Below are 21,850 nucleotides of genomic sequence, written 5' to 3'. Positions count from 1 at the left end.
GAAGTGGTGTGTTGGTATATCCCTGTAATCCTTGGGAGCACTTGGGAGTTGGAGACGAGTACTGGGAGTTCAGGGCCATCTTCAGCTATATATTGAACTGAAAGCCAGCTTGGAAAACATGAGACATTAATTCAGCTCCCCCAATCTCTTCTACTCCCAAGTCCCCAAAAAACTAATGGGGATGTTGCCCCTGCTGGGCAGCCTACCACCACTCCAGTGAGCTGGTACCACATCGTCACCTCTGCAAAGTGCTGTATGTGGGATCCTAAGGGCAATATACCCAACCAAGATCCCTTACCAGTAGCCCATGTGTCCACAACACTTGTCTCGTTTGAATAACCACACCACTGATGCACTTCTGTGTTTAATATGCCACATCTTCAGTTGCTCCTGGGGTGGAACATGAGACCTTGACTCTTGTACTGATGTCAGTGGGTGGGCATGCGGCTGTGAAGAACATCTTCCTGCCACACAGATGACATCTCTGGTAGGCACACGTGCAGGAGAAGCTCAGTACAGTCTCACCTACAGTACACCTGCTACAAAGTCTCTGTAGGCAATGGCTGCCAGATGGCTATATGACATTTAACAAAGGGACAGTAGACACCTGAGGTAGCTAGTAGCCCAGCAGAGACAGGAGTACAACCGTTAGAGGAGACAGATCCAGGACTACAATGCTTTTAGGAACCGTAGTGCTCTGGGGAAGTGGTGTTTTTATGGGGACACTGACCACCCACCCCGCTGGAACCTCTTCTGACCCACAGTGAAGGGCCCAGAATTATCTGGCTTGTGGCTCACTCTTACTGACCTCCCGAGGAGCTGAAATGATGCTGGTGGGCTCTCAGGACTAGGCCCTGTCAAGATGGGAAGTAGTAAGGCAGCAGGGCACAATGAAGCCATTGCACTAACTGCTTGGTACCTCCCTCGGAGGGGGCAAGTACAGACCAGAAAAGCCTGTGGGTACTTAAGCAGTGGAGAAGCCAGCCAATACCAGGGGCTCTTACTGAGATGTCTCTTAGGAATTCAACTTGTCCTCAAAAAGAAAAGAGAAATAAGTAGGTTGGGAAATGATAACTTCCTCTGCCTGCCACAGACCTGGAAGATGCTAGCTAGGCCAGGCAGGAACAGGTTTGGTGCCCTAGTCCTAGCTGGCTTCTTAAGTACAAAGCAAAGCCAAGGAAATCAGAGCCTATGGGAGAATGGACTTTCTAAATCTCCGAACTGGCCAACCTCAAGATTCCTCTTAGCAGGACAAATTTCTCTAAGGTCACATCCCCAAGGGGATGAGTAAATCAGGAAAAAGCCAAGGTGAGAAAGGGACTACTGACCTCCTCGACCAAAATGTTTCTAAGCTATGACCTTTGACAAGAAGTCTTTCCCTTTGTTAAAGACAAACTTCACCTGCTCAGTACCTGCAGCTGTTGGAGGCAAGGCTGAGGGCGGTGGAGGCTCACCCTGGGAGTGTCATGGTACTCCAGTCCCCCAACCCCAAGCCCTCTGCACTTGTCCAAGGGGTCTGGATAGCAGCAAGATATAGCACAGGAGCCAGCAGACCCAACGATGTCTCTGGAAACCCTTTTGCTGCTGCCTTCCCTTATTCTCTGTGAGTTTTGAGAGCTTCATTTGCTGCCATTTCCCTAAAAGTAATGGAGAGAAGCAAGGTTATTCCTTGATTGCAGACTAGTCCCTGACATCGGTTCTTCCTTAGCCCCTCCTGTTTAAGCTGCGCTCAGTACAGCTTGTAGTAGAATCTAGACTTGTTTACTGATCTCTTAAAGTCCTTGCTGGGTCTACCATTTTCCTACCTTATAGTGCTTAAGATAGTGGCAACCTTCCTAATCCATGTCTTCTTTTCACTCTTGAAGCCCTTTATCTACTTGCCGTAAGAAGAAACTCGTAAGTGCATTAAATTAGATCAGGCTACTGTCTTAACTGAATCGGCCCCTCAATTGTTCCATGGTCTCCTCCTGTCCTTGTGCTCAAAGTTCACCATCACAGCCTCATCTAGTCTCCTAAAGTTACATTTTTCCTTGCTACTGGGCTCTATTTTTTTTTTCTTATGCAGGATACTGTGCTGCTTTCCCTCTTTTGTCTCGGCTTAGGTGTCACGGGACGGGGTGTCCCCCAGCTCCTTTGCACCTGTACTTATTTCTCTTACAAATCTCTTGCTTCCCCTGTGAGCAGAGTCTGAGTTGTCCTTGTTTTCAGACCTACTGTGACCTCTGCCATCTGGTAGAAGCTCAGAGATTAGCTGAATGAAATGTCCTCATAAGTAAACTGTTGCTTTTAGAGATTAGGAGGCTGACTTGATGAGGTCGTATGCTAAGAATAGAGACTGTTAGGCTGGGGGTTATAACTCCAGTGGTACAGTATTTGCCTAGAATAGATGTTCTTGCTTTCCTAACGAAGGACTTCCCAACCAAGGGATTTGTTTTCAATAGAGCTGCCATGTCATCTTTCTGAAATTATGGTAGCACCACCACCCATCCCCACTGAATATGCTGACAGAGGCTCCAAGGGCACTGGGAACCCCACCTGGAAGCCTGAGCTCTACCTTTAGACTTGAAGGACTCTTGCAAAGGCCACCTAGCTCACATCCTGAGAGTTCTCTTCCCTGTTACCAGCACTCGAGTGTTCTCTGCCTGTCAAGCATGGGGTTGGGATAGACAGAGATTTACTCACCATGAAGGGAAATGTGTGGAGCCATCAGGTGTGGATCCATTCTGGCCACCCAGACCTGGAGGCGGGAGGAACACACCCAGAGCTGCAGGAGGCTGAGGGTGGGGGATCTGAGCAGGCATTAGCCCAGGTCAGGTCAGGGGCCACTGGTATAGTTTTGTAAAGATTGGAATCTTTAACTTAAGGAGGCTGGAGTACTGAGGACTAGTGGTATTGCCCAGTAAGGGTTCTGAAAAACAGTTAACGCGGGGATGGACAGGAGGGGCTTCTGGTGTAAAATGGTATGGGGCTTTACGTCTGGGTACAGTGAGGCTTCTGGGGGACCAGTGGTAGTCTACGTGGACACAGGAGAACCCAATGATACAGTCTGGTGGTGATAGGGACAGCCGGGCCAAGGAGGTTCGTAGGGAGCCTCACCTGGACGGTGATACAACCCGGTCACTGTGTTCCCGTAGAACCCCCAGGCCAGCTGGATGCCCAGGAGACTTAACACCAACCACAGCAGGAGCAGCTTGAAGAGAGTCACTCGCATGTCTTGTGTCTCCCACTCCCGCAGAAACTCGCTGCCCAAGGTGCCCAGCGCTCCGAGCACTGTGGCGGGCAAAGCTTGCAGAAACTGCCCAGCCCAAGGCTCCGCCATGACTGGCCAGCGCCCCACCGGTGTACTGTCACCGAAGTCTTTACTGCGCAAGCGTATGGTCTTCCGGACTTAGGTCTGTCAGTGCGCACGCGTGATATAAGGCAAGGAAGATCTACTTCGCCTGCGCGAAGTGTTGGCAGTTTGGGGCGGGGTTTTAAAACCGCGCAGGCGCACCCAGCCCCACCCTGCTTACTTAAAGGATGAGTGATTCGGTGAGTATAAAATAGCAACTCGGCCTTTTATAGCCCCGGAGTTCCCGTGATGCTTCACGCGACTGCCATGATTGGTTAAGCGCCTCGCCTTTAGGGCGTGGATGCGTTCTTGAGCAATCGTGGCTGAACTGAGAGCGTGCGCGCGTGCGCGGGGCCGCGACTGGCGCCAGCTCGAGCCCGCAGGGCGCTCGGGGGCGCGCACGTCGCTCCCCGCCCTCCCGCCACCGCCCGCCCTCGTTCGCTCGCGCTCCCCGCCCGCCGCCCGCGGTCCTCCGTCGGTTCTCTTCTTAGCCCGCTGTCTCCCACGGAGCTGCTCGTCCTTGTCTCGGAACTCGCGGACTCGCGGACGGGCGTCCTCAGCGTGAAGAGGTCAGATTCGGAGTCGTCGCCTTGAGGTGAGCAGGAGCATTCCCTCCAGCCGCCTCGGCTCCGGGCCCGGCTGGCCGGCTGATCGGCCGCCACTTTTCCGGCCTCCAGTCCTTCGCTTGGCCGCGGTCGCGCCCCACCTGCTGCTCTCGGCCGGCAGCCCCTCGCCCCGGCCCCTGACCTGGGGCCCCGCGCCCGAGGCGGCGGCCCCGCCCGCGCAGTCCCCGGAAGCGCGCCCCGCCGCCTCCAGTCCCCCTTCCCCCGCCCGGCCGGGCCTGGTGGAGCCCTAGCCGCCCGCCCTCCCCGTCGCTTCCTCTCAGGGCTGCGCCGGGCTGGGCGGGGGCTCCCGGCCGGCCCGCGACCGCGCTGGGGTAGCCTGCCCCTGCGAAGCGCGTGTGGCTGTCGGGAGTTGGAATAGGCGAGAAACTCTTTTACAACTCCATTTTGCCTTTTACATTGAACGAGGACCATTAATCACCGTTTTATACCGGGTGAAGACAGTGAGGCTTTGGGTGGATTCTCTGTTTTGAATGCCGTATTATTGGAGATTGTGTAAGTAAAAGATTGTTTTGAAATCTTAGCGGTTATGACTGTATGGGGGAAGGTATTTTCCAGTCGAAAAACCACTTAAGAATAATTTGGCGAGGTTGCATCAAAATAGATGCATTTCTACTTAAAGCTACTACTTCAATTAAGAATCACGGACCCTTTTAGGTCGGTTTCATAAAATTGCATTTTTGCTCGCAAGTCGATTTTTTTTAAAGTTCATGTTTAGCAGCTGATAATGGAAAATTTGACACCATTTTTTCTTTTTTACTCCAGAATTTGTTCTACTTGTATTTTCTAATAGTCCTCACTAAATTTTTTCCCTGTTGCTTATTTATTTGGTTCTGTCTTCTGGCATTCTTGTGAAATAAGTGTTTACTGCATGTTATATATAACATTGTGTATGTATAATATATAATACATGTATAATATAATACATTCCCTTTGCAAATCTGGAAAAGGAAAACTCATATTTTAGGATGCTGTATGTGGTGAGAATTTTTAGCCGCTTAATCTCACGTGCCCAGATGTGTATGTACCATGTGGAATATTTTGTCACCTTTCATTGGCTAGTTTGAGCATTTGACACAAGTGTTATTAACTGAGAATAAAAGACTAGGTCTTTATATTGAAGACTCTGAGAAGTTGTTTGGAGGATTTCTCTGGAACAGTGACATTTCTTAGGGACATAAAATATATGGAGCTTGTTTTTTTCCTAGTTTCCTCTTTGGTGTTTGAAATTAAATTCAAGGCTTGGGGCATAGTGAACAGGTGCTGTATCACTGAGCTTCATTCCAGCCCTACAGCTAACTTTGGATTAAAGTCTAGTGCTCTACTAACATAGCTTCTACTCAGAAATCTACTGGAAGAGGGGAGTAGGAACATATCCACTCTACTGGAAAAAAAAAAAAAACTTTAGGATTTACAAACCAGTTCCATTTGTAGGTGTGGGAACTGAGCTTAGGGAATACTTCTCTCTCTCTCTCTCTCTCTCTCTCTCTCTCTCTCTGTGTGTGTGTGTCTCTCTCTCTCTGTCTCTTTCTCTCTCTCTCTGTGTGTGTGTGTGTGTCTGGCTCTTTCTTTCTTGAGAAAGGCTTACTATTCTGCAGAGAGAACAGTGGCTGTGATAATAACAGAAGAACCACTGACCTGAGACTTAGAAAGAATGAACACTGGGTCTGACCTGAGACCTGGAACTTAATTTGCAGATAGAGCTGGCCTCTAGTTTTCTCATGCTCTAGTTCTGCCTCCTGAACAGTGCTGGGATCACTGGGTGTGTGCCACCATTCCTGCTGAGACTTAAAATATTTGAAGGTCACACACCTAGTTAGATGAGAACTATTTTTTTCTATTATTCTCCATGTACTGTCAGTTAAAATCAGGGGTTACAGGTTACTTTAGGTTCTTTACCATGCAGATTGTGCATATTTGGGAAACAAATTTTATGTTTTTGTAAATAGTTCCTTTTTGGCTAGGCCTTGTCTTTGAGTGTGTTTAGTTTTCTTAAGGGGACCAGGTTTTGGGAGTTTACTGTTAGCATAATGAGGTCCAGCTAGAATGTTTTCAGGCTACTATAAGCCCTGTGACTCAATTTTAAGTGGAATTGGTAAGAATCTGCATGTACCAAGTAAGCCATGGTCTGTCCATATGTGAGAGTGGTTTGTTGGAGTGATTTCATAGACCTTAGACTTTCTCTTGCTTGCCTGTAACAACTCTTAGAAGTCCATCTTGCTCTATTAGGGGTATAAGTTATTAGAAGAGTAAAAACACATCTTAAGGTGCTTCTTAGTCCATGGGGTGGAGTTGAAGTAGTAAGAGGTTGGGTAAGAAAAGCCAAACTAGTCTTTTGACTTGTCCTTAAAGAGCCAAAAGATAAGTTAACTTCGTTGAAAGACTTAATTTATGATCAGTGGGTTTTTATAGACAGTACACTTGGTTCTATTGTATCATAGCTACTAGTAATGATGACAAATTGTGCATAAATGTTGGATTTAAAAATTGGAAGTAGGGCTGGAGAGATGGCTCAGCAGGTAAGAGCACAGACTGCTCTTCCAAAGGTCATGAGTTCAAATCCCAGCATCCACATGGTGGCTCACAACCATACATAAAGAGATCTGACACCCTATTCTGGCTGTCTGAAGACAGCTACAGTGTACTTACATATGATAAAAAAAAAAAAATTGGAAGTAGGTGAGGTGACAGACCTGTAATGAAACACTCCAGGAGGGTTGCAGATTTGAGACCAGCTTACGCTATGTAACAAAATCCTGTCTCAAAATAAAAGTTCCTAATACTGTCCTTTTCTCTTAATTCTATCCAGTGGAACTCAATTGTTACACCAAGGCATTAATAATGAACTGTGTCACTCATCAGTCTTTTGGTACTGGGAATTAAACCTAACTTTGATTCGTAGCTATACTATTAGCCTCTCTATACCTTAACTGATTGATTACTTTTCACCTGGAGGCTTTAACCCAGAGCATTACATGTGCTTAGCAAGGGCTCTGCTACTCAAGTATGTCCCGAACCCTGATTTTACTTTTGAGATAATCTTATTATATTGTCAGGTTGTGATCATGAACTCATCTGCAGTCTAGCCTGGTCTTGAACTTTCAACCTTCCTCAGTTTCCCCAGTAGCTGGGTTTACAGGCCTATGCTATCCGGCCCAACTGTAACCAAGTTCCATCCATCCATCCATCCATCCATCCATCTATCTATCTATCTATCTATCTATGAATGAATGGATGAGACAGTTACACTCTAGGTGAGGCTAGCTTGGGAACTTACATTGTGGCCCAGACTGGTCTTGAGCTTGTAGCAGTTCTCACTTAGCTTAGCCCTCCTGAGTGCTAGAGTTTCAGATATGAGCCACCATACCAAGCTTATAATATTTAAGTATGCATCTTACTTACTGTTAGTGTTTTGGTGACATTAGATATTTGTAATGATAAGTTTTGAAAGTAATTTGAAGTTAGTTATTATAAAATCCCTATTTCAGGTGATTTTTTGTTTGTTTGATTCTGTAACAAGCTCTGTGTGGCTTGGAGCTTCGTAGTCTAAGCTGACCTCACAAATGGGTTATTCTGCCTCAGTCTCTAGTGCAGGAAGGACAGGTGTGAGCCACCATCCGGGACTCATTTCTAACCTATGGTACTGTAGTATTTTAAGTGAAGGTTTGTATATTCATAATTATGTAGACCATGTGACTGAAAACAAAATAGGCAATAAAGCTGCTTATTCTGGTTGTTGGTTTCCGTTATTTGGTGTTTGCGCTGCCAAATGAATTTGAATATACTTAATTTTTCTTTCTTTTTCTTTTCTTTTTTTTTTTTTTTTTTTTTTGAGATAGGGTTTCTCTGTGTAGCCCTGGCTGTCCTGGAACTCACTCTGTAGACCAGGCTGGCCTCGAACTCAGAAATCCGCCTGCCTCTGCCTACCAGAGTGGTGGGATTACAGGCGTGCGCCACCACCGCCCGGCTTACTTAATTTTTCTTTTGACTGTACCTTTTTAATACTAAGCCATGGAAGAATGAAATACAGGACCGTTAAGTTGTAACTAAACTTAGGTTCATACCAAATTGAACTTGATTTGGGGATAGGATTTGGGATAGCTTGAGAAAGGTTTTTTGCTACTAGAGCTAGGTTGAGCTTAAAAGCATCCCAGTTGTTTGCTCCCACCTCCCAAATGCAATACTGCTAGCCTCTGAGATCACCCCACCCCTCTAGCTGGGGGGGGGTGTAGGTAGAGGAAAAATAAATTCAGGTTTATTTATGATAGGATCTTAAATTTGAAATGGAGATAAGAGGAGAGCAAGCAGCCAATGACAGGTAGGGGGTAAGATGGGTTTAGAGAGGGGGGCAGAGGCCAGCCAGATCGTGGAGTGTTTAGGATGTGAGAAGTTCTTTGGGCTTGTTCTTTTTTGTGTGTTTTCTGTTTTGTTTGCTTGTTTGTTTTATTCTTTGGGGTTTTCATTTTATTTTTGAGACAGAATTTTTCTGTGTAGCCCTATCTGTCTGGAAACTCATTCTGTAGACCAGGCTGGCTTCTAACTCACATAGATCCTCATGTCTCTGCCTCCCAAGTACTGGGATTAGAGGAGTGTGGCACCGTGCCCGTCAGGTTTGTTCTTTTTTATCTGGAGCCCTCACACTGTAGTTTATGCTGGCCTAGAACTCAGTAGGTAGGTAGGCTGGCCTTTTAATTCCTGGCAGTCCTGTCTTAGCTCCTGAGTGTTAGGGTTATAGACACGAGCCACCAAGCCTTGCCTGCCTTTAATTGTTCTGAGGTAGGATGCCTATCGGCTGTTATATTTGTTGTCTTGTTTTGAAGTTGGAGAATAATATGATCTGAAATTTTTTTTTGAGAGACAGGGTCTTAATGGAACTTGAGCTGACCTAAAACTATATACAGTCAAGAATGACCTTGATCCTCCTGTCTCTACTTCCCGGGTTCAGGCATTACAAGTGTGAGTGTAGCAAATCTTGTTTTTTTTTTTTTTTTATTCGATATATTTTTTATTTACATTTCAAATGATTTCCCCTTACCTAGCTCCCCCCCCCTTTTTTTTGTGAGGCTGGTTTAGAATATTCTGATCCTCCTGCCTCCTCTCCTGAATCCCTTGAGAGGCTTGGGATTACACCTCAGTAGAGTTCTAGTTATGACCTCTTTTTGTTGTTGTGTGTTTTTATTTTTAATATGGAGGGGGAACTTAGTCTGCAACGATGATAGTTCAGCTGTTAAAGCAGAAGATCCAAATGTGATTCAGCATGTGCTCGTGGTGCCTCCCCATCATCTGTAGCTCCAGTTCCAGGGTATCTGACACCTTTTGGCGTCCTTGGGGCACCACATGTGCAAGTGGTACACAGGTAGACATGTAGGCAAAATATCTATGCACACTAAAACAACAACAAAACTCTTACTAACCTGACTGGTTTTACTGCATGCCTGTGATTCCAGATTTCAGAATGGCAGAGGCAGGAGGATTGTTCTAAGTTTGAGGCCAGCTTCACCTAGATACAGAAAACAACCAAAGCCAGCAGGAAAAAACCCAACAAGTGATCCAGACTTGTTGCACACCTATAATCCTGGCTTTTGGGAAGTGATGGCAGGTCAGGTTTCAAGTTTGAGGCCACAGAGCCATTTCTCTTATCCCCAAGTCTTTGTGTGTATGTGTCTAAATTCATGGTATGCATGTGTGTGGGCATTCTTGTGGACTCCAGATTGACAGTAGGTATCTTTTTTCGTTACTTTCCATCTTTTTTTTTTTTTTTTAACACTAAACATGGAGCTCATGATTGAGCTAGACAGGCTGACCAGAAAGTTTCAGGGATCCTCCTGAGTTACTCTTTCTTTCTAGTGCTGAGGTTATAGATATTCTGATGTTACCATGCCCAAGTTTTACAAGTGTTATACAGATCTGAACTCAAGGCCTCAAGCTTACAAGGCTTTATGCTAAACGAGCTATCACCAGTCTAAGCTTTGTTTTGCTTTGTTTAATTTCTAAACCATCAGTTTACCAACAGCTGCTTTTCTGATTTTTATTTCCTTGTTAAGCCTATATTAAAAAGGAAATAATAGGGCTTCTCTGGCCTGTCTTAGGTTTCTATTGCTATGATGAAACAGGGAACCAAAAGCAACTTGGAGAAAAGGCTTAGTTTAGCTTGTACATCATAGTCCATTGAAGGAAACTGAGGCAGGAACTCAAACAGGGTAGGAACCTAGAGACAGGAGCTGATGCAGAGGCCATGGAGGAGTACTTGCTGGGCCTGCTTTCTTTCTTTTGCTCTCTCTTTTTCTTCTTTTTTTTTCCTTTTAAGAATTATTTTTTCATTTTACATAAATGAGTACACACCAGTCTCATACACACCAGGAGAGGGCATCAGATCTCATTACAGGTGGTTGTGAGCTACCATGTTGTTGCTGGGAATTGAACTCAGGACCTCTGGAAGAGCTTTCAGTGCTCTTAACTGCTTCCTATATGAGCAAGAAGCCTCATTTGAGAAAATGATCCCAAAAGATTCAGCTACCGGCAAGCTTGGACATTTATTGATGAGGAAAGATATAGTACAGTTCTGGACTGGTAGTGGTCCTGGGTTCTATAAGGAAGCAGGCTCAGGGATAGAGAGATGGCTCAGCAGTTAAGAGAAACCCTGTCTCGGAAAAAAACCAAATCCAAAAAGCAAAAACAAAACAAAACAAAAAAAAGTCTTTTAACTTTAAGAGATTAGAGATTTATGTAATGGGGGACTGAAGAAATGATCAGTGAAGAGCATATACTGTTCTTGCAGTGGACCTGGGTGCAGTTCCCAGCACCTACATGGTGGTTCACAAACATCCATAACTCCAAGGAGATCTGGTGCTCTCTTTTGACCTCCAAGGGCACCAAACACACATGTAATGCCCATATATAATTTCTGGAAAACCTAATATACATAAAAAAATGGAAAAATCGATTGTATAACAGAGCCCACAAGATGGTTCAGTAAGGTAAAGATGTCTATACCACCAAGCCTGACCATTGAAGTTCTCTCCCTAGGACCCACATGTTGGAATTTAAGAGAATCAATTCTATATTCCATCCTCTGGCCTCTACATGTGCACTGTAGCATTTGCTTCTGCACGTGTGCATGTGTATATGTACACAAATACACAAATAAATAAATGGGGCGGATGGATGGATAAAAAAAATTTGGAGTCGAATATGGTGGTTCACACCTTTAATTCCAACACTTGGAAGGCAGAGGAATCCAAGTTCAAGGCTTTTCTTTTATACGTAGTGAGTTTCTAGGCCAACCAGGGCTATGAGAGACCCTTTTTCCAAAAAGAAAAGCATAGCTTACAGGCTGGTTGAGATATCTTAGTAAGTAAAGGTGCTTGTTACACGAGCCTGACAATTCTGTGTTTGATTCTTGAGACCCATGTGATACAAGGAGGGAACAGACCCCCAAGTATTCCTCTGAGTTCTCTCAGCACACAAAATAATTAAATAAATAAATGTAAAGTTTTTTCTTAATTGGGGAAATTTGTATAAAGAAATCATCTGTCTCACTTTTAGAGGGCAGCATTTATTATACTTGGAAAGTAAGATTGATTATGTACATTTTTATTATATAAAGAAGGCCATGACAACATCAGTGAACATGCTAATGTGGAGGGGGGAATTTTTATGGGGGGGTTACACCCTAGACAAAATTATAGGCAAATCACTAATGGCTGCTCAAGAGAATAACAGACTCTCCATTATTGGTTGTTCATTGCAGAATGGTTATATATTTGTGCAGTGGAGGGGAGGAGTGATAGTATATCTGTTTTGATGTTTTGAGACAGGTTCTCTATGTAGCTCTGGCTGACCTGGAATTCACAATGTAGACTCAGCTAGCTTGGAAATTAAAAGAGATCTACCTCCCACTGTCTATTGAGTCTGAGATTATAGATATATGCCATTGTGCCAGACCTTCAATTAAAAAAAGTGTGTATTTATATATATGTATATTATAGTTATATATATGCAGACACACAAAAATACATTTTTTTTTTTTTTTTTGGATTTGGCTTTTTCGAGACAGGGTTTCTCTGTATAGCCCTGGCTGTCCTGGAACTCACTCTGTAGACCAGGCTGGCCTCAAACTCAGAAATCCGCCTGCCTCTGCCTCCCAGAGTGCTGGGATTAAAGGCGTGCACCACCACCGCCCAGCAGTGGGGAGGTTTCAAGACAGGGTTTCTCTGTGTAGCCCTGGCCGTCCAGGAATTCACTCTGTAGACCAGGCTGGCTTCAAATCACAGAGATCCTCCCACCTCTGCTGGGATTAAAGGTATGTGCTACCATGCCTGGCTAAAAGTTATTTTCTTTTTTTACAGAAGAAGGTCATGGATGGTATAAATGATACATTTTTCTGATGTTAATAATAGCTTTTACCTTGATACTACTAAGTTAGGCAGAAGCTCCAGTGTCAATATTTGGCTTCATCTCACCACCACAGCCAAGGAAAGTGTTGCTCCTAGAGGTGTAATGACCTTAATACTGCCTTGCAAGAGGTACTAAAGACTATCCTCATTGGGAATTCATGAACCTACCAAGGCAATCTTTGCTTGCATCTACGTGTGATGAGTGTGGTGGAAGTGTTTTGGCGTTGAGCATCAAATCAACTCTAGGTTGATAACAGTGACAAAACCCGATTGGTGGAATAGGTAGATTTCTGCAAAATTGTGTGTGTGTGTGTGTGTGTGTGTATGTATGTATGTATGTATGTATGTATGTATGTATGTATGTGTTTTGGGGGAGTGAATAAAATAGCAGTTCTCAACCTGTGGATCATGGCCTTTTTGACAAACTTGTCTCAAAATGTTTACATTATGATTTGTGACAGTAGTAAGAGTACAGTTATGAAGTAGCAACGAAAGTAATTTAATGCATGGGGTCACCACAGCGTGAGGAGCTTTATCAAAGGGTTGAAGCTTTAGGAAGATTGAGGACCACTGCCATAAAGTACTGAAAGATAGGTTGTAGTTGTGTAGTGGTTTTGGCAAAGAATCTCAAGTTAAGAATGTAATTGAAGAGTATTTCAAATGCAATTAAATAGTGCTGTACATGTTCCTGTCTGGATTGACATTTACATTCTGTCTCTATCCTAAAAAATGAACTTATATTTCTTATTTTTTATAGACTTGCATCTGAGAAGTTCCAGGTACTTTGTACAACTGCATCCCAGAAGCTGTGTGTTTTCAACACCTTCATAAGGTATGTGAATAAATAAATACTTCTTCCTGCATTTCCTTTTCCTCATATTGAGAGATTATTAATATAAAATGTGTGGAAATAATTAAGTGATTCTCTTGTTCTCTAATGTTGAAAGCCTTTGAATTTTTCCTATTGTTTGTGTATGCATGTGTGTACACATGCTTGTGGAGATTAGAGGACAGCTGTACAAGTCGGTTCTCTTGTCACGTAGGTACCAGGGATCGAATAAAGCCGTCAGGCTTGGCAGCAAGGGTCTTTATCTGATGAACCACCTTGTCAGCCTTGTTTTCTTTTACATTTTTAAAAAAGATTTATTTATTTTATGCATGAGTACACCACCATTGCTCTCTTCATACACACCAGAAGAGAGCACCAGACCGCATTACAGGTGGTTATGAGCCACCATGTGGTTGCTGGGAATTGAACTCAGAACCTCTGGAAGAGCAGTTGGTACTCTTAACCTCTGAGCCATCTCTCCAGCCCTCTTTTACATTTGTTGATGTGTGTTTTGGGGAGGAATGAGGTAGTCAGAGGACAACATGGAAGAGTTGGTCCTCTCCTATCATGTGGGTTCTAGGATCTAAATAGAGTAGTCAGCCTTGATAGTAGACATCTTAACACACAGACTGCTCACTGGCCCTGGCGCTTTCTTGCCCTTCCCCCCCCCCCCCCCCCCCCCCCCCCCCCCCCCCCGCCTTTTTTTTTTAAATATTAGGATCTTGTGTAGGTTAAGCTGATCCTGAACTCGTGATCTTTCTGTTTCTTGTGCTGGGTTTTGGTTAACTTTGAATTCTTTGTTATGGTAAGAGGGATGTAGGGTAGTTTGTGGGAATGCCAGGAAGTAATGCAGGAAAATCTGAAGAAAGCGGACCGTTGTCTTTTCCTTTCCTTTCCTTCCCTTTTCCCTTTTCCCTTTTCCCTTTTTCCTTTTTCCTTTTTCCTTTCCTTTCCCTCCCCTCCCCTTCCCCTCTGCTCCCCCCTCCCTTCTCCTCCCCTCCCCTCCCCTCCCCTCTACTTTACTTTACAGGGTCTCAGTAGCCATGGTTGACCTAGAACTCACTATGTAGATCACAGGCTAGCTTCCACTTTACAGAGACCTGTCTGTCTCTGCCTTACTAGCTCTCTATTTGGCTTCCCTGACTGGCCAGCAAACATGTGGGATCCTCCTGAAAACCTTCAGCTGATTACAGGCATGTGCTGTCATGTCTTCCTTTTTCATCTGGGTGTTGAAACTTCAAGGTCTGGTTCTCTTACCCACTGAACCATCTTACAGTCCATCGTAGTCTTCTATCGTTTGTCCACCTCCCCCCCCCCCCCTTTTTTTTTTTTTGAGACAGGGTTTCACTGTGTAACCCTGGCTGTGTAACTCACTTTGTAGACGAGGCTGTCCTCAAACTCAGAACTGTCTGCCTCTGCCTCCTGAGTGCTGGGAGTAAAGGTGTGTATCATCACATGTCATCACTGCATGGCAATTTTTTTCTATTTTTAAGAAACAGACTATGTAAGTGGCTCTCTAGGAAATCGCAGAGAAACTTATGGGAGTTAATCTTCCACCATGGGGGTTCTCCCAGTCAAATGCCAGTCTGGTGGCTTGTACTACTACTGAGCTGTTTACCAATATTGTCTTTACTTTTTCATTCTGACTTTTGCAAGATTTCTTGTCTCCCACTTGTGTCTTAAGACTGGAGTTCCACCTGGTAACTCAGGCTGGGCTAGAACCACTGTGTAGTTCAGATTAGCCTTGAATTAGCAGTAGTCCTCCTGCCTTGCCCTCTTAAGTGCCAATTATTACTTAATATTGTGGTAGCATGAGCTACCACATCTGACTTGTCTCCTCATGGACTTTTTTTTTTTTTTTTTTTTTGTCTTTTTTGTCACTGGCTACCTTTCTTACTTAAACATGCTTATCATTTCCCCCCTCTTTCTTTTTTTCCCTTCCTTCTCCTTTGATTTCTTTTCACAGTATCTTTGAAAATATATATATTGGTGCTTTGCCTGCAAGTATATGTATGTGTTGGCAGTCTGTGTAGTACCTGTGGATGCCAGAAGAGGGCATCAAATAACCCCAAACTGGAGTTAGTTGTAAGCTGCCTGGGTGTGCTAGGAATCAGTCTGGGTCCTTTTGAAAGCAGCCACTGCTCTTAACAACTGAGCCATTTTCCAACCCCTTTAAAATGTCTTACTTGTGTATCCCAGGCTGAACTCAAACTCTGAATCTTTATCAGCCTCATTGTAGAATTACAGGAGTGTCCCTGGGTCCCTTGTCTTTTTTTTAAAATGTGTATGTGTATGTTGTGGGGCTGGGGAGATAGCTTGCTCAGTAAAGTGCTTGCTGCACAAGAAGGCCTTACCTCAGTCTCCAGAATCCATGTGAAAACATGAAAAAGGTTGCTTACATTTGTAATCCCAGCACTGGGGAGCTAGAGATAGGCCTCTGACCACTCAGCTTTTCCAAATGAATGTACTCCAGGACTCAGGAAGAGATCCTGTTTTAAAAACTCAGTTTTAAGACTCCTGAGGAATGACAGTTGAGATTTACCTCTGACCTCCATGTATACTTTTATACATGGAAAAATACATACACACACACACACACATATACATATATATGTATGTATGTGTATATGTGTGTGTGTGTGTATGGTTTATTTTTTATTTTTTTAGTTGGTCTCACCATGTAGGTAGACCAGGCTGGCCTCAAACTCTAAGAATTCTACCTACCTCTCTGCCTCCCAAGTGCAGGGATTAAAGGATTACACAACTACACCCAGCAAAATAAATGTTTCTTTACATAATTTATTTTTGCACATTTCACTGACCCATAGATACATTTTTAAAAATCTGTTGTATCACAGTTGGCTGTAAGAGTGCTTGCAGTGCCATGAGGAAAAATCTAGACATGACTATGCCAGCCTGGAACCCTAGCAAGAGGATGAGGGAGCAGAAGCTGAGGTAGCCAGCCCAGCCCAGCCCAGACTGAGCTTTTGGTTAAACTGAAGACTTGAGGCACTGAGGCAGAGAGCAGTGGAGGAAGGCATCCTTTGGGCTCATCCACCGGCACACCCAAGTACACGCACACACTGCATTTATTTGAGCACCACCTGTTATGTACTTGTCCTATAATGGTGACTATTGCAGATGTTTTTGTTGTTGTTTTGTTTTTGTTTTTGTTTTTGTTTTTCAAGACAAGGTTTCTTTGTGTGGCCTTGGCTGTATAGAACTAGCTCTGTAGACCATGCTGGCCAGGAACTCATAAAGATCTGCTTACCTCTGCCTCCAAACTGCTAGGATTAAAGACACATGCTAGCTGGGCGGTGGTGGCGCTCGCCTTTAATCCCAGCACTCTGGGAGGCAGAGGCAGGCGGATCTCTGAGTTCGAGGCCAGCCTGGTCTACAGAGTGAGTTCCAGGACAGCCAGGGCTACACAGAGAATCCCTGTCTCGAAAAAAAAACCAAATCCAAAAAAAAAAATTTGTTTTTAAAGACACATGCTACCACCAACTAGCAACAGATAATGCTAATTATGTTAATGGAGTTTGGAAAGGGAACCTTGGAGGAACCAGAGTGAGAAGTGTGAGGCGCTTCAAGAAAGCACTAAGTTGCCTGATCTAAGCTGGGAGCTGAGGGGTGCCCTTGAAATACGTTTCTCTGTACAGCCCTGGCTGTCCTGGAACTCACTCTGTAGACCAGGCTGGCCTCAAACTCAGAAATCCGCCTGCCTCAGCCTCCCAGAGTGCTGGGATTTCAGGCGTGCACCACTACTGCCCGGCCATTTGGTGTTTTTCTAGAGCAGTGGTTTTCAACCCTCCTAATGCTGTGACCCTTTAATACAGTTCAGTTCCTCATGTTATAGTAACCCCCCAAAATAAAATTACTTTCATTGCTACTTCATAACTGTCATTTAGCTGTCATTATAGTAACCCCCCAAAATAAAATTACTTTCATTGCTACTTCATAACTGTCAATTGTTATGTATTGTTGCAATGTAAATACCTGATTTGCAGGATATTTGATAAGTGATCCTAGTGTGTATATAATGTTATATCCTCTATTTCTAGCAAAACTCCTCTCACCCCCACAGCTGGTCATGACCCACAGGTTGAGAACTGCTGTCCTAGAGGAGCCAAATTCAGTTTCTAGGGCCCAGCCTTCTGTTACTTCAGTTTCAGGGTCCCAGTGCTCTCTTCTGGGCTGTGTGGGCACCAGACATGTGAAGTATTATATAGACATGTGCAGGCAAAACACCCAAACACATAAAATAAAAACTTAATAAATCTTTAAGAGAAATTAATACTAATAAAACCCAGGTTTGGAAGAAGTATTTCTATGTACCAGATTAGTTTTTTGGTTTTTTTCCCTTTTTCCTTCTAAGACTCGTGGTGTCTTTTTGTGTAGCCCTGACTGTCCTGGGATTCTGTAGACCAGGTTGACCTCAAACTCACAGAGATATGTCTGCCTATGCCTCCTGAGTGCTGGGATCAAAGATATGCTCTACCATACCTCACTGAGTCACATGATTTTTATTTGTTAAATTTTCTATTAAAATTTTTAGGTTTAATTTCTAGAAGACTTAGATTGCTTTTGCTTTTCTTAACTTCCTTTTTTTTAAAATATTTATTTTTTCTATATGAGTGCACTGTCACTTTCTTCAGACACACCAGAAGAGGGCATCAGATCCTATTACAGATGATCATGAGCCACCACGTGGTTGCTGGGAATTGAACTCAGGACCTCTGGAAGAGCAGCCAGTGCTCTTAACCTCTGAGCCATCTCTCCAGCCCAGCTTTTGCTTTTCTAATAGTCATCAGCATCATACAAATTTTCAATTTAGAGAAAAACCCAAGATGTATAAATTTCAGCATAAATGTTTGAGATAAAATCTCAGAATTATATACTTCAAATAATGTCAATAGGATAAATGTTATAACCTCAATGTTTATATGTTATATCCTCTATATTAAAGGACTCATTTCATATTTTTGAAATTCTAAGGTTCAAACCCAAGGCTTTGCACATAAGCCAGAGGAGAGCTCAGCTGCTGAACTACACCCCAACCCATCACTGAGCCCTTGGCAAAATGAGATTATTTTGCATTTAGTGTCCAACTGTCTAGAAATGGTAGAAAGCTTACTGTAATCATCACTGTTTCTTTTGCATAATTAGCTTTTTGAAGATGCATGAGGTAAAATTATAATTATCTTAAGTATGCTGAATTAGTCATTTTTAAAGCTGTGGTTATTTTATCTGCATGGAAATTTATTCATTATCTTTCTGAAATATTACAGACATCTTGATCCTGCCGAGGCATAGTAATTCAGATTGTTTCCACTTCTGCTTCTTGTCTGGAGGACTGTTTTGTGCCTCCTGATAATGTTTGGCTAATAAGTATCTTTAATGCACTCATTACTAACTAGTAGCATCACCTTAGATGTCTTTGTTAGTGTCTGGTATGTCAAAAGTAAGCTAAGAATTGAAGAAATAGATACGCACTGTCAATGTTAAAAAGTATTAATCCCATAATGCGGGAGGCAGAGGCAGACTGCTTTCTGTGAGTTTGAAGCTAGCCTGGCCTACATAAGGAAGTTCCAGGACAGTTAGAGCTATTCACAAAGAAACCCTGCCTTGAAAAATCAAAAAGAGAGGAGGAGAGGAGAGGAGAGGACCACGTGTGATATTTGACAGTATGGGAGGTAGAGGTGGGAGAGTTCGTGGGTCAAGGCCAGCCTTTACTCCCTTGAACCATCTCACTGCCTGTTTTTTAGTATTTCTGTTACCATCATCTGGTAAAGGAAACTGGTAATGAAAGCACTGAAGTAAGTGAGAAAGTAGGGATTTATTTATTACTCTCATCTAGTGGAACTGATTAACCAGTGCTGCAAATGACTGACATTCTAGTTCTTATAACTATGTTCTTATAACTAAAATCGGTTTCTAGCAATTGTGGTTGATCTATATACAACTTACCCGTGTATGCAACTGATGTTTAGCTTTATTGAACAGTCATGTGGTAGGTGTTTGTGTTCTTGTGGGAATTATCTCAGAATTTGAAATCTAAATGAAATGTTTGGTCAGTAGAGTAATATAGCTTTACATGGTGACAATGGAGCAGAGTCCACCTGGACCTCTTTCCAGAATGTGTTAACTGATCTAATCCAGCTCTGTGACTAGGATTTCTATTAGAGTGAGTATGATTTCATCTTCCTCCAGGTAGAGTAAATTATCATGATTATGACAAGATCAGCTGTAGGGACTGTAACATGATGTCTGGCCCTTTTCTGTGTAGGAATGTTTCCTATAATGCAAGAAAGAAATGCTGTAGGGAAAATGGTTTGTTTGGCTGACAAGTTTCCTTTTAAGAAAGATATCCTATTTGAATAACTGATTCTCTTCTAATTTATGAAAAAGTATTTGCAGTCTTTAGTGCTTAGTTCTTAATAACAAGTCTGTTTAGTCTTTTATAATGAACTATAAAAGACTAAATTAAAGAACTTAATTATGGTAAAGGAATTTTTTAAGGCACTTTTTTTAAATCTACCTAGACTGTGCTGCTTGGTTTCCTTCCTTCCTTCCTTCCTTCCTTCCTTCCTTCCAGTTGTGTTTTTGTTGTTGTTGTTCGTTTGTTTTTTATTTTCGAGATAGGGTGTCTCTGTGTAGCTCTGGCTGTCCTGGAACTCACTCGGTAGACCAGGCTGGCCTCGAACTCAGAAATCCACCTGCCTCTGCCTCCCAAGTGCTGGGATTAAAGGCGGTGTTGTTTTTTTAAAGATTTATTTCATGTATATGGGTACACTGTCGCTGTCTTCAGACACACCAGAAGAGGGCATCAGATCCTATTATAGATGGTTGTGAGCCACCATGTGGTTGCTGGGAATTGTACTCAGGACTTCTGGAAGAGCAAGCGGCCCATGCTCTTAACTGCTGAGCCATCTCTCCAGCCTGGATATAGTCCTTCTTAAGAACTTGTTATATCTGAGATAATAAATTCAGACTTTTTCTCTTGTTTATGTTTTATACATGACTGTAAGGACTACAGACATTTTTTAAAAGATTTTTTTTATTATATCTAAGTACACTGTAGCTGTCTTCAGATGCATTAGAGGAGGTTGTCAGGTCTCTTTACAGTTGTGAGCCACCATGTGGTTGCTGGGATTTGAACTCCAGACCTTCTGAAGAACAGTCAATGCTCTTAACTGCTGAGCCATCTCTCAACCCCCAGAAATTTTAATAAAATGATTGACACATACTTCCTACTTACTATAAGTCTTGTTTGGAAAGAATTAACTTCAGATTTTAATTTTGGAGATGTAGTCTGTCTACATAGCCCTGGCTGTCTTAGAACATAGCCATGTCCTATGTAGTCAGGCTGACAGACTCAAGGAAATCGGCCTGTCTGCCTCCTGGGTGCTGGAAGAAAAGGCATTCATCACCATGCTTTCTTTATCTCAATTTTTTAAAAAAATTATTTATGTGTTTGTTTAATTTTTTAATAAATGTTCTCTCTGGATGTATGTTTGCATGCCAGAAGAGGGCATCAGATCCCATTATAGATGGTTATGAGCCATCATGCGGGTGTCGGGAATTGAACTCATGACCCCTGGGAGAGAAGCTGGTGCTCTTATCCATGTCTCCAGCCCTTAAGAATAGGAAATGTATGCAACTAAGTGACAGAGCTCTTGTCATTGGTCAAGGTCATGGGTTCATGCCCTAGTGTCCCCCAAACAAAACAGATGTGAGGGTAGAGGCATGTGGATTTAGGCGGCCTGGTCTGCATCGTTACTTTCAGGCTACCTTTGACTACATAATGAGACCCTGTCTCAGAACAACAATAACAAAACCACCCTAAACCAACAACACATATCTGTTTATTTGGAAAGGCGAAGTTTCTTAATCTTACACATATCTATTCAATACTGTTTTGGCCCTGCTAAATATTGTAGGGAATTCGTGAAAATTGAAATATGGGCCTTTGTTCTTAGAGCTTGTAGATGAGATAGTGGTGTCTGGAAAAAAGTTAAGCTTAAGTGTTAGCTCATACAGCTTTCAAGTCAGTCCTCTTCTTCCACTGTGGGATTCAAGGACACGTGCTTTTACAAATCCAGCTATCTCATTTACACACTTCTGGTTTTTTAATCATAATTTTAAAAATTTGTGTATATAAATGTTTTTTCTTACTGTTTTTTTATGTGAAACATACATATGTCTGATGCCTACAGAGGTCAGAGAATGTTATTTTGATCCCTTGGAACTGGAGTTACAGATGATTGTAAGTCATCATGTGGGTGCTTGGAACTGAATCTTGGTCCTCTTGCAAGAACAAGTGCTCCTAACTTGAGCCATATCTTCATCTCCTTTGATTATTGTTTTTTAAATAATAGGCTGGCCTATTAATGGCTGGAGCTTAGTACTGTGTAGCCCAAACTAGTGTTGAATGTCCAACCCTCGTGCCTTTACTCTTCAGATGCTGGGATAACAAATGTTAAGAGGCAGTGGAATTGAGGTTTTGGCTTGAGTATAATTTTGGTTTTTGTTTGTTTGTTTGTTTGTTTGTTTGTTTTTGTGTGAAATATAGCTCGTGGCTTGAATATAGTTTTAATTTCCTTGTAGGGAGTGACCAGTGTGACCAAGTGTTGGTTAGGCTGATGCTGTTTGCTTGCTTTCTGATGTAAGC

At 43.0% G+C, this 21,850-nt stretch overlaps 2 protein-coding genes across 5 annotated transcripts in view; one reads left to right on the top strand and one right to left on the bottom strand.

Moving 5' to 3' along the window:
- Positions 1–351: 351 nt before the first annotated feature.
- On the bottom strand, positions 352–3,629 carry Tcta (T cell leukemia translocation altered). Of its 3 annotated transcripts, none has more exons than XM_052187282.1 (3): positions 3,097–3,629; positions 2,683–2,737; positions 1,500–1,637 (listed from the first exon to the last, which is right to left on the bottom strand). In XM_052187282.1, the coding sequence occupies exons 1-3, from the start codon at positions 3,317–3,319 to the stop codon at positions 1,595–1,597; spliced, it is 321 nt and encodes a 106-aa protein (XP_052043242.1). In that variant the 5' UTR covers positions 3,320–3,629; the 3' UTR covers positions 1,500–1,594. The 3 variants fall into 3 exon arrangements, with proteins under 3 accessions (XP_052043241.1, XP_052043242.1, XP_052043243.1); XM_052187283.1 differs by lacking the exon at positions 2,683–2,737 and adding an exon at positions 2,555–2,642 and having other exon boundaries at positions 1,540–1,637; XM_052187281.1 differs by lacking the exon at positions 2,683–2,737 and having other exon boundaries at positions 352–1,637.
- A 129-nt stretch (positions 3,630–3,758) lies between these two features.
- Positions 3,759–21,850, top strand: part of Rhoa (ras homolog family member A) — a 38,201-nt gene continuing 20,109 nt past the window's right edge. The window contains exons 1-2 of one of the 2 annotated variants that reach the window (XM_052187279.1): positions 3,759–3,926; positions 13,108–13,182. The gene's annotated coding sequence lies outside the window, so the exon portion shown is untranslated. Of the gene's footprint in view, positions 3,927–4,276; positions 4,450–13,107; positions 13,183–21,850 lie in introns of those variants that run through there. The other variant, XM_052187280.1, reaches the window with a different exon arrangement.

Source organism: Apodemus sylvaticus, chromosome 7 (genome assembly GCF_947179515.1).
Source record: "Apodemus sylvaticus chromosome 7, mApoSyl1.1, whole genome shotgun sequence".
Lineage (NCBI taxonomy): Eukaryota > Metazoa > Chordata > Mammalia > Rodentia > Muridae > Apodemus > Apodemus sylvaticus.
This window is presented reverse-complemented; position numbering and strand designations above follow the sequence as displayed.